Source organism: Anneissia japonica, unplaced genomic scaffold (genome assembly GCF_011630105.1).
Source record: "Anneissia japonica isolate Jap-2015-1 unplaced genomic scaffold, ASM1163010v1 scaffold3019_len273136_cov204, whole genome shotgun sequence".
Taxonomy (NCBI): Eukaryota; Metazoa; Echinodermata; class Crinoidea; order Comatulida; family Comatulidae; genus Anneissia; species Anneissia japonica.
Genome location: NW_022756235.1, coordinates 1,927 through 14,285, shown reverse-complemented (window position 1 = coordinate 14,285; position 12,359 = coordinate 1,927). Strand labels below are relative to the sequence as shown.

The 12,359-nt window shown below is 38.1% G+C and overlaps 1 protein-coding gene across 1 annotated transcript; it reads right to left on the bottom strand.

Moving 5' to 3' along the window:
* LOC117124156 lies at window positions 1-11,164 on the bottom strand. Its single transcript, XM_033270302.1, has 5 exons — window positions 11,103-11,164; window positions 5,459-5,528; window positions 5,184-5,276; window positions 4,716-5,000; window positions 1-4,378 (listed from the first exon to the last, which is right to left on the bottom strand). Exons 2-5 carry the CDS (start codon window positions 5,517-5,519, stop codon window positions 3-5), a joined length of 4,815 nt encoding a protein of 1,604 aa, XP_033126193.1. The 5' UTR covers window positions 5,520-5,528; window positions 11,103-11,164; the 3' UTR covers window positions 1-2.
* Between the last annotated feature and the right edge of the window lie 1,195 nt (window positions 11,165-12,359).

Genomic DNA, 12,359 nt, shown 5'->3' with positions numbered 1-12,359 from the left:
ATCTACATCTGGAAGAGTTCATCTTTAATTACAATAGGCTTGCCACGGCTGCATTGACAGTGTATATATTTTTGGTTCTCCAGAGCCGAGTACTCGTGTGATCTGTTGCATCCCTGGCATTTGACAGTCTTCACCTGACATACATTGAATGCTTTCAACCCAGAGTTCATAGTGAAAGCAAGATTAAAAGCTACTTTCTCTCCCTTATATCTCTTCCCATAAAGACCATTACGAATTGGAACGAATGATACAGTCATTGCATCTTTAGTTGATCCTGCTGTTTTCAATATAAGGTTGATAGTTCCCTTTACATGTTTGCTAGAGTCGACAATATAGCCATATCGGACCTCTAATAACTGTTTTACTTCAGCTTTTTCCCAGAAAAAAACGCTCTCCCCTTTGTGCTTGAGAGTCTTGTGATCAAGTAATCGATCAATGCCTTTAAGTTTGCCAATCCACTCAAGAGCCATTCCTGGTTTACTGACAAGATTACTTATTCGCTGAAGATCCGGTAACAATTTCTGTGCTTCAACAAAATTGTTAGATAACCCAGGTTGCTCTTGTTTTAATTCCCTAACCCCAATACCAAGTAGTGTGTTAAGAACGAAAAGATAGTATAGGGCGTGGGGTGATTTCCTAACTTCATACCATTTTCGAACGTAAGATATAACATGTTCAATACTATACTTAGGTTTACATAGGGTTGATCGAATCATCCTTAGCCAGTGAATGACGTCATGATCAAAGTTGATGTCAAAGATACCCTCATCGTATATTTGATTGATATTATCTTCATGTAATTTCACTATTTTTTTAACATCTTCTGCGGAAGTGACCATCTCAATGCTAACGTGGTGATGACGTCGATCGCTGTGTTTTAGTTTGTAGGCCGCGATTTTGTTTCTTCTACTAAGAATTGTATCATGTCCTTCCCACATCGCTAACGCCTCCTCAGCTCCGAAGAACAGAACGTGAAATCTATTGACGTTAGAAACAAACTCCTCAGATTGTTCGGACGTGTGTGTAAGTACAAGGTCGTGGCATTCTAGAATCAGAATGTCGCATTTAAGAAAGCATTCCCGGATAAAGTCCTTAGAAGACTGGTCAGCTGCTTTACAGTCAAGATATTCTTTGAGTGAATAGTGCTTTGTGGTGAAATCGATGATATTCAGTCTTAGCGATAGCTCACCATTGTAGCCATATGTTTGCTCGTATCCCGGTTTGACATATTTTCGACTCATAATGAAGTTATCAATCGCTAATCTCGCACTCTTGATACTTCTTTCTAATGTTTTATGAAACTCCGAATTGGGGTCAGTAATGTCACGATCTCTACTAGTTGCATTTGGAAGTAACGTATCATATTGTGGCATGTTTCCTAAGATATTTCGTACCTCTGAGTCATAAACCTTACCATACATGTGGTGGATTTGAGTAAGTTGGGAATCAGGAGTGCACTTCTCTTCTTTCCTGTCTTTGCTATAACAGTTCAGCTCTTCTTTCCGTAAGGTCAGAGCTTTCTCAAAAAATTCCGTTGCCTTGGCAATTTCATTTGGTCGGTACAAACCGTATAGTCGTCCAAGATGGGCCCAGCCGCTAGGATTGTTTGGAAAGCATTCCGTAATTTTTCGTAAAACATCTAAACGTTCCTCGTACGGCGATTCGGACTTGATGTCATAAATAAGCCTCGATATCTTTGGTCGTTTTTGTTGTTTGACATCGTCTGTGCCATAGTAAATATCATTATGATCACGATAAATCACTGTCGATAAAACAACTTGCATAATGGCTGGACAGTATCTGTTACGTTTACCTAGACTCGCCTTAGCAGCCTCTTCAATGAAATCACACGTCAAGTTGCATATTTTTCTCTTTGTACCGTCTGAAAAGACATTTCTGGAATTACTTCTTTCAGCATTGCCAAAAAGTTGTTCCAGTATTTCTTTTGCCACTATATAATGCGTTATTCGCCACTGCCTAATTCCATGTTCAAAGAACTCAACAATGAAATTTGTATAGCTCATGTTTTCCTTAAGGGTAACTGCAGATTTCTTGTTAACTCCAAGTATTTCAGCAAAGAGTTGAGCTGGAACCGCAGTATGTCCATAATAGTAAGCCAGTGCAAGAAAAGAAAGTACTTTCTGCCTTCGATTAATTGTTCCATCATATTGAAGATACCCCTCGACATAGGACTGTACACCTTTAAATTGTTCTTCGTAAACAGCAAGGCCAAACTCATAAACATGATGGGTATGGTTTTCTTTTACCCTTATTGCCAACGTCTGAAGCACTGATCTTTGTTTGTAATTGGCATATTTTGAAAAGGATATTGCAATATGTGCTGCTTCATTCTCTGTTACTTTTCCTTTTAAATGAAAAATATTCTTCTGAGACTTAGGTTTTGAAACTGTTCGTTGTAATAATATGATAACAACCACGCAGTTTTGTAATATTTTCAGAAGTCGACGGCAAAAAATGGCATCACTGCCGTCTATTAATACTACAATCGGAAGAAGTGTTTTCTGATAAAGAAATTCAATCCTTTCAGAAAGTGCCTTGATGTCCTGCAAAGATGTGACATTTACACAAGGGGCCTTATTGCATAGATGTGTTTCCCAGAGGATTCTTCTACCAAGAGTTGTTCCCCCAGCTCCAGGGTCATGATAGAGCTCAATAATTCTAGATTTGCACGATTTCACAGAATAGACTACTTCGGAAATTATACTTTTCATGATGTCCCTATCAGCATCATATTTGCCTACCTGAAGCTCGTACCACGTCAAAACATCACCACGAAGAAATTCCAATCCTAATTGTGTATCTTTGTCTGTTCCACTTTCCGGTTGATAGTTGTAATTTAGATAAAGTACTTCAAGACAGATCTGAAGCCATACATTATCAACGGGCTGAATAATTGGGCTGTTATCAGACCTAACACTTGGTAGTTCAAACTCAATCAGTTTTCCCTTTCTCGTTTGTTTACGATTTTGTGAATACTTTATAGCCTCGCATACAGTACTCAGGGGTATGTTAGCCAAAAGTATGCCATTTACTTGCTCGACTATAAATTCCAATTTTGAAACGTCCTCGGCGGTCCTTCCTTTACAGCATATTATCATCTTGTAACGGTTTTGTAAGTAATGTTCTAGATGAGTCATTATTAGTCTTATCAAATAATTACAACTCGTTTGACCGTACCACAACACTAACACTGTTAGCGGAATTCTAGCTGTGCAGTATTCAGCTAACTGGCAGCAGTTTTCATCAACGGACCCACTGGCTTGTGCTTTCCATGAATCAACATCTTCCAATACAGATTGAGGCTCAATAGTGTATCCTGCAGGAAAATACCAGTTAGTCGATCCAGAAGAAAGTTTTCCAGGACTGTTTTTCCATGTTGTTTTATGTAGTACTCCAGATTGTTTAATTTGTACTTCACACGCATTCAGAAGTCCTGTCTTTGGGCTGTCGGTGTCAAAATCAAAAACTTTTAACCAAGAAACCAAACTGACTGCGGCAACTTGTTCGCTGTCATCTTGATTCACTAGAGAATCTGTAATCAAGCAATAAGCGTTAGTGTCGGAAAAATTTTCTGAATGATGAAGAAGATTTGTAAATTCGCTGTGATCAGAGCTTTCTTCTTTTACTGGTGTCGTACAAGCCACATCACTGTTTGACTTTTCAAACCAATTGTAAATTGTATTCAGATATTCATCTTTTGCATGCATGTTCCTTCCCCTTTTGCGAACCCACACAACTCCAGTAACCCAACTAGCATCTGGTCTTGCGAGACACATCGCTGCAACACATGGTTCATTTCTAAATCGTTTTTCATTATTTGTTATAGTAAAAACACCAACACACTTCTTGTCTGTTTGACTATCACTGCCACTAAACATTTCAGTGTAGAAAAAATCTGGTACATAGTTGAAATAATGTTCATTGAACAGTCCGTGGTAAAAATCATTATCTCGTCTCTGCTCTTGAGTTATCCCGACACATAAATTGTTGCTCGTCAGATCATCAGGTCCACAATTGTCAGGCTTGTAGTCAACACCAATGACAATATGTGCATTTCCACGGTGCGGGGTGTTCCACATACTCACAATATCAATCATAAGACATTTGAAATCCCGTAGGTAATCCATGGGATCAAATTTAAACATCAAAATGTCGGATGGTACCCTTTGGAGGAGTGCTTGAAGCTTGTCTTCTGATAAACTTTCCGGTTCTGTGAATATGTCTTCCACGTCTTGGTTTATTGATATCACACTTCCGAATCCCAAAGATAATGGCGAAGTGTTACCAGATTCACACCTTTGTCTCCGATGTCTATATTCTTCCTCATCCGGAATTTCTATTTCCAATAATTTTTCCTCTGTAATAAGCGATAAAATGAGCAATAACAGGATGAGATAAAGTCATTGTTATTGAATTTCAATTCTTTGAAACTTAAATAATTAATCGTATTTTTAATAGAATTTAATATTTACAGAATTCAATTTATAGTATTTTTAAAACATTATTGCTTTAATAAATTATCACATATATTTTATTACGTTTTGATTCAACCAGTTAGTGGCGATTTTTATCGCTGTTAATTTCGAACTAAATAAAATAAAATAAAATAGAAATAAACAAAACATAATTCCATTGATCTGTCATTACCAAACCAAAGCAGCCAAATAATATATATGAGCTAGAGAAATACACACCTTCTTCCAAAATCCCTGTTAGATAATCTGATTCTGAGCGCAGAGAGTTTTTATTAAGGGCGTCATGTAGAATTTGAACGGTAGCATCTTTGCCCATGCATTCTTTCCATTTAATAAGACATTTATACTTGACCTCGTTTAGTTCACCAGGATACTTGTACTCAAAAGAATCAATAACCCCTTCAATGTTTTGGTTGGAATGTCTCATCAATGTTCGAAATACAGGTTTCCATGCGTTTTGACGCAATCTTGATGCAACTTTTTCCAGGATGTTGTCTGAAGGGACTAGTAGAAAACAAGAACATGTATAAATATTATCATTATTTCAATACACTTCATTACGAGTCTTATCGGAGTTGGGAAATATTTTTCGGTGGAATATAAGGTCCGACCCCCTTTAATTTCGCCTTTAGACGATGACAACTGATGATTTTGATGCTCTTTATTGCCAAAAATTCATACGCCTACCTTTCGACTTTGGGGTAACCGTGAATGTTGTTGGACATCCTTGTTCACGATGGTGTTGTTTACGTTTATTTTCAGGTCTGTCTTTTTCTCTACCTGTTAAAAAGGAGCCGCAGATTTAATGCTATTGTCCTATATTCAGTCAAATGTTGATAATTATAAATTACTCTATCATGAAAAAGATCTGTGAATATAGGCATGTTTACTGAGCTAAATACACAGAGTTAAAAAATGGTTTTAATAAACCAGTATTGTTTAAAAGAATTTAAAAAAAATACCTCTTCCTCTCCCTCTTCCTCTACCTCTGCCTTTTCCTCGGGATGCACCGTTTTTTCTCATTGTTTGAATCTAAACACAGAGTGGAAATGGGAATAACATGAAACATGAGATGTTCCTTAATTAAACTTAGGTTTATGTCTGTTACGATGGTACCGGCCAATTGTGTCCGCATGTATCCGTATACACATTGTCGGGTCGCACTGCACTATTGCTGCAGCGGGTCCCCAAATTGCATGAGCGACAAATAAAATTGATAGGTACATGACTACATGTATGCTGCTGGCAACTTTTTTTTAATGTAGGGCAGTTCGGTAAAATCTCATGAATTTTTCACAATGTCCTTTAAAACATATTTTGTGCATGCGCTATTTTCAAGTCTGTGTCAGCATCAATGATCAGCTGCTCTGTGCATCGCGAGGGATCTTTTTCTCTTCCTCAGAATTATGCAAGTATTATAATCACGTAACATTAAAGCCTTCATCCAGTCTGTAATACCGGTTTATCAACACCCAGTCTGTTTTATTATTATCGCGAAATATATCAAGGTACTGTAAACATCAAAATATTTGGTTAACATAATTAGGAATCTTGGTAATAAAGAGACATTCATTTTTTACTTGTGTGAAGCACAGTGTTAAATACAACTGTCACGTATTTCTTACAAGCACGCGCCAGAATTCCTCGACGAGGGGTCCAAGCTCTCCGACAATTATGGGATTCTTTATTCAAAAAGAATCGTTTGATAGAAAACCATGTAAGTTGGGGTACTAGTACGATCGCAATAGCACCTCGCACATACGGTAACACTGCTTGCACTAAGCAGTTTTTAATCCCTAAAATTTGACAGCCAATATTAGCATGGAATATATTATATATTTCCTCCATGATATTATAGTAAGGCATGCTTGAATTGTACTTTCGGCGCTCGAGATTTTATTTTTCCCCGACGACCTTTCTGGAAATTCCGCGACAGGAGGTCCAAGCGGGGGTCCAGAGGTACCTACGGGGTGTCCTTTTCCCCCGGACCCCGCTAACGCCGCCCATGCTTACAGGCTATAAGCACAATGTCTATAAGTAGGCCTATTACTGGACCACATATATGGGTATAGTTTGCGAAGTCTATAGCTTCGCAGCATCGAGCGAAGCTTCTTCAGGGCTGGCGGAACTTTTTCAAAGTGGGGGGCCCCACTAGTACGATGAATGGGAATATGAATCGGGGGGATCTGGGTTAAAATTTTTCCCAAAAACCCCAAAAAGAAAGGGGGGGTCCGGGGGTCACCGGGAAAATTTTGACTCTTAGATGGCGGGAAATGACCTTTCCCGACTTTTGAGCAAAGCGTCTTTTAATGACTTTTAAATTCTTCAAAATTTAAGGTTTTTCCCCTCTTGAAAACGGTCAGGTAAACTTTCTCATTCTTATTACAGTAAATAGGCCTGTTATGTGTGTATTCATACATAAAAAAGAGTACTTGCATACGTATTCTTTTTTCCATGAATCGATAAACCCCAAAGAGAAAGGAAGAGAGGGTCCGTGTCCCCCGGGGAAAATTTTGATTTCTAGATGACGGGAAATGAGCTTTTCCGACTTCTGCGGTGTCATTTAATGCCTTTTAAGTTTTTCAAAATTCAAGGTTTTCCTCGCTTGAAAACGATTCTATGAATCAATGAACCCAGAATCAGTGAACCCAAATAGAAAGGGGGGCTCGGGCCCTCTCCTCGGAAAAATTTCGATTTCTAAATGGCGGGAAATGAGCTTTTCCGACTTTAATTTTCAGTTCTTCAAATTCCAAGGTTTTCCCCACTTTTCCCCAACGGTCAGGTAAATTTTACTCATTCTTATTACAGTAAATAGGCCTATTATGTGTGTACCGGTATACATACGTTGCATACGGCCTATTTTTATTTCCATGAATCGATGAACCCCAAAAGTAAAAGGGGGTCCGGTGTCCTCCCCTGAGAACACTTTGATTCCTAGATGGCGGGAAATGAGCTTTTTCCCGACTTTTAATTTTCTTTTTGTAAGTAAAAAAAAAAAAAAAAAAAAAAAAAAAAAAAAAAAAAAATCAGCTCACATGGTCCTGGAAATGAAGGTTTAGATTTTTTTCCCCCAGGGGAGGGAGGGGTCAGGACCTCTGACCCCAGATCCGCCAATGTGAATTGTGAGAAAATGTAACTCTGTCGGGGACTGGATAAACACTCTTTTTCCACTCCCTATCTTCCTTCTTCCCTCTTTCTTTTCTGGCATTTCTTTCCGATCATACAAAAATCGCCATAGACATTATATATATTCTGCCAAAAAGTGGAGGGCCCGGCCAATCTCCCCCCGCCCCCGGTTGTGCCGGCCATGTTCTTAGCTACATAGTAGAATTTTAATAAATTTTAATTGAACTTTTTTAGTATTGTATTTTCTGAGAGTAAATGTATCACTTCAATATATCAAATCAATTGTTTTATTTTTGCATTGATTCAATACGAGGCCCTAATACAAAGGCTGAACCAGAGACTATAAAAGTGAATGGCACGTCTTTATCAAAATCGAACACTTGGTCTACGCGAGGTGCACAGAGAGCAGCTGATCATTGAGGCTGACACAGACTTGAAAACCCCGCGTGCATAAATGTGTTCATTAAGGATTATTATGAAATAATTCATGAGATTTTACCAAACTATCCTAAAATAAAAAAAAAAAAAATGCAGCCTCAATATATTGACAGATTGGAACGTATTACGTGAGTAAGATGTAGAGTTCCTATCTAGTAAGATGTAGCAAGAGTATTTGCAGATAGTGAGGGAGACTAAGTGGCGACATGAGCCGGTTACCGATTTAAGGAATGTAGACTAACTGTAAGCTTCTTGTATGTTAAATGTTAGTATATTCTATCTACAACAACAGCAGGCCCGTAGGTAGGATTTTCGATGGGGAGGTGCGCTTTGCAACCCGGAAGTGGAACTTAGATGGGCGACTGCCTAGGAATTCCCACGAGGGTGGGGCAAATATTCTGGAAGCTCTGACAAATTAGCACTTTGAAGGCCTATTTTATTGGATTTCTAAAATCCATAATTTGTAATATCCAATTTAAATTTTCATTCATTTGAGTATTGTCTAGGGATCTACAGTAAAGCAGGAGAAATAGAGGGTGGGGTGAAGGGAGAAACTTGCACAGACAGATGGTCAATACCACCATGGTGGGGCTGAGGTAAGAAAATTTATGATTATGGCACCTCAAAGTGGCCGGAAATGGCACTCTCAGACAAACTTTAATTATGATTTTTCTTTTTTCTCCATTTCTTTTATAATTTTAGGGGGCTGTCCCCCCTTGAATCCTCCACTGTGAAATTATAATTTTTCATGTCCTTTACATCTGTAGGCCTACAATCACTGGAGCTGATAATTTCCAACAGATTTCGTAGCACAGCATTATTAAAAATCAACGGGTAGAAGAGCGGGCAAAAAATGTAATGCATACTATAGCATTTCGCGATAATTCGGAACGATTTCAGTGAAATAATAGGTTTTAAAAAGTGGACTTTTGAAATTTGGTGGTCCAGGGGCAGAGGCCCGGAGGGGGTTTGTGAGAAAAGCGACAAAGTAGCATTTTGAGGGTCTTACATAATAGATTTCTCAAACACATAATTCATGAATATTTCATTTAGATTTTAATTAATTTGGGTGTTTTTGGGACCTTAAAAAGTAACGTTATTATGTCCTGTAGTATACATCTGCAGGCCTATAGATAACATTTTTCATATTATATAGATCAATCTGCAATCACCGGAGACGATCAATTTCTAACAAATTTAATACCACATTATTAAAAATCAACGGTTAAATAAGCTGGCAAATACATAATGCAATGCATGCTATAACATGTTGTGATAATTAGGAACGATTTTGTGAAATCATAGGTTTTAAATAATGGACTTTTAGTATTTGGGGTGGTGCGTCCGCACCCTCTGCACTCCCCCCCCCCCCGCCTACGGGCCTGCTAACAGAATAATACACTGTTATTTTGAAGGAGTTATTTTAACTCCAAAGGAGTTATTCTGTACCCAAAATAAGGTACAGAATAAGTCCTTTCGAGTTAAAATAACTCCTTCAAAATAACAGTGTAATAGTAGTACCAAAAAGTAGTACCAGTAGTAGATAGGTACAGTATCCAAAACCTAGGCCTACCTAAAAAATAAAAATTTCAAAATATGTAAACTAAAGTTCAAATAACACTTTATTGCTCGTGCAGCTCAATCAAATATCACATTTGAATGAAAATGTACAATATTAAATTGTCTATTAGTTATTAGCATGGTAACATCAATGTATTTTTTACAATTAGACAGCAACGTATCTCTGAAGTTTTGTAGACGTTTATCTTTGTTGATACCTTTTTACCTGAATTCTGTAATATGAGATTTTCGAGTCAAGTCTGTCGAGACCTGGACCGCTCATATCGCAACTCTGTATATAGGAACTTTACTACGATTTGTAAATGTAACAATTTCCCCAACTGTAAATTTTGCATTAATTTTATAGAAATACAATAAAAAGACATTATTAAATTATCAGTAACAGGCTTACCAGGAGTTATGACGAAAACACAGCAACGTACTAAAAGATTATCTAAATGGCGATGAACGGCTAGAGATGCGGTACCGTATTTCTACTTCAATTTGCTAAAGGTACGGTAAATGATATTACGTCACCATTACCCAATGAAGGACCAGAATGTGCGTGACGTCATTTTTAAAGACTGGCATTGCGGTGAAGCGGGAACGATGTATGTGTTTAGGCGGATTCCCTAGAGGCATATGCCAAGAGTCCTTGTTTGATAATGGTTATACATAAGCCTAGCTAATTGAAACTCTTTGCTAAGTAGAACCATACGCCTATTTATCGATGACTAATAATACAATACAATATTGTATTTTTTGATGTTCTAATTTCCCAGTAGGCCTACTGCACATCGTTCTCGTTTTCACCGCTCTCCGCGGGTGATCTACAATGCCAGTTTGAAAAAAAATTTTCCGTCATTTAATGACGTCACGCACATTCTGGCACTTCATTGGGTGATGGTGACGTAATGCCATTTACCGTACCTTTAGCAAATTGAAGTAGAAATACGGACCGTATCTCTAGCCACGGCGCTAAACGCCAGCGGTTTAGCACTAAAATAATTAGGCTCTATTGCATCTCTCCATTATCTACGGTGAATAATAAGGCTATTGTAACCATGGAGCTCTATTCCTAGCTTCGTGGTATAAACCATGGTATAAACAGTTTCCTGGTGGTAATGCTCCCTAAAAGCTACATTGTTTTATAATTCTATGCTCAGTTCACCCATGGAATTAGTTTAGACCTACCTTAATTTTGTTTTTGATCACCCACTTGGATGCCTTGCGTATCGATTTGATGGCAGACAGAACGGGGTTATCAGACCATAAATAAGCTTCCGTGTTATCGCCATTGTACCGTAATAAGGCTATTGTTTGTAACTATGGATCTGTACGCCTAGCTTCGTGGTATAAACAGTTTCCTACAAAATTTATCTACGGTTTTGTAGCTTTCGTGGTGGTAATGCTGGCCTAAAACCTACATTGTTTTTTATTTTTTTTCTCAGTTCGCCCATGGAGGAATTAGTTTAGACCTACCTTAATTTTGTTTTTGATCACCCACTTGGATGCCACGTATCGATTTGATTGCAGTACGGGATTATCAGACCATAAAGAATGAAAGTAAAATAACCACAGACCCAGGGTCTGTGATATTACATTACTGTAGGCTAATTTGAATTGAAATAATCATGACGCCTACGCCGTGTCATTTCTCAGATCATGTTTACAGTACAGCACTTGTTGTCGTGTCTACTGTACGTTTCTATCGTCAATGTTAATTTATGACCAAAATGTGCAATTCCTTAAAGTTTCTCTTTGAGACTGTTTTATTTATTTTTTATGCCTTGAGTTCCGGCTTTTACAAATTTTAGTGTTACATTTTAAAACATTATGATACTTGATTTTATATCTTGGTCTTTGCAATTCGGGATCGGCCGCTATCATGGCGTGATTTGTTCACCTGTTGGCCTTTTCCCATCACCGGTAGACCGTGGGTTGAGGATCGAAAACGTTCAATTCTGTGACCCACCAATCCGGGCTACCTGGCTTTTGCACAAAAATGTCAATACTATTAAATTGTAACATAATTCGATTGTCGGCAATCGTGAATTGCGCGGATCGGTGGGTCACAGAATTCGTAAACTAAGCTGATTAGATGTGTATAAGAGACAGGGCTTACATTAGCTGCAAGGCCCTCAGCCAATCACAAACTACCTTCTATGCCGTTTGTCCAATGTAAATAGTAAACAACACACGCCACTTGCAAGTATGGCGTTGGACAGAAGTTCTTCAAATGATAAATCTGAGCCGGTTTCAGGCATATTTTTGTGATACATGTTGTAATTGAACCTATAGTATGGTTGTGTCATTAAGCGTAAACAGCTTAAAAAAATTTAAGGATGTGCAACTCTGTGGAAAACAACAAATACGAGTCCTCAGTAAGGCCTATAAGTTTCCGTCGAAGCTGATGAATAGCCTACATATATAACGAAGGGTATCTCAGTGATGGTGGTGCAAGTAGTAGTAGTCAACATTGCACCGAATCTGTTTAAAGGTACGTGTGTGGTTACATATAACGTTAAAAATGGTATGTTTTACTTAATTGAGAAGCACTTAGCGTCTCTCTATCACACCACACACACAGACAGGAAGCCCTGCCTTTTCCTCAAACTGGGGTACTATCGACAGCAAAATAACCACAGAGTATTGTGAATCAAATACGATGATGTTATATTGTAATAAGCATATTGAGACAATAATGTTGGCAATGAATCGACCCAGCATAAACAAATG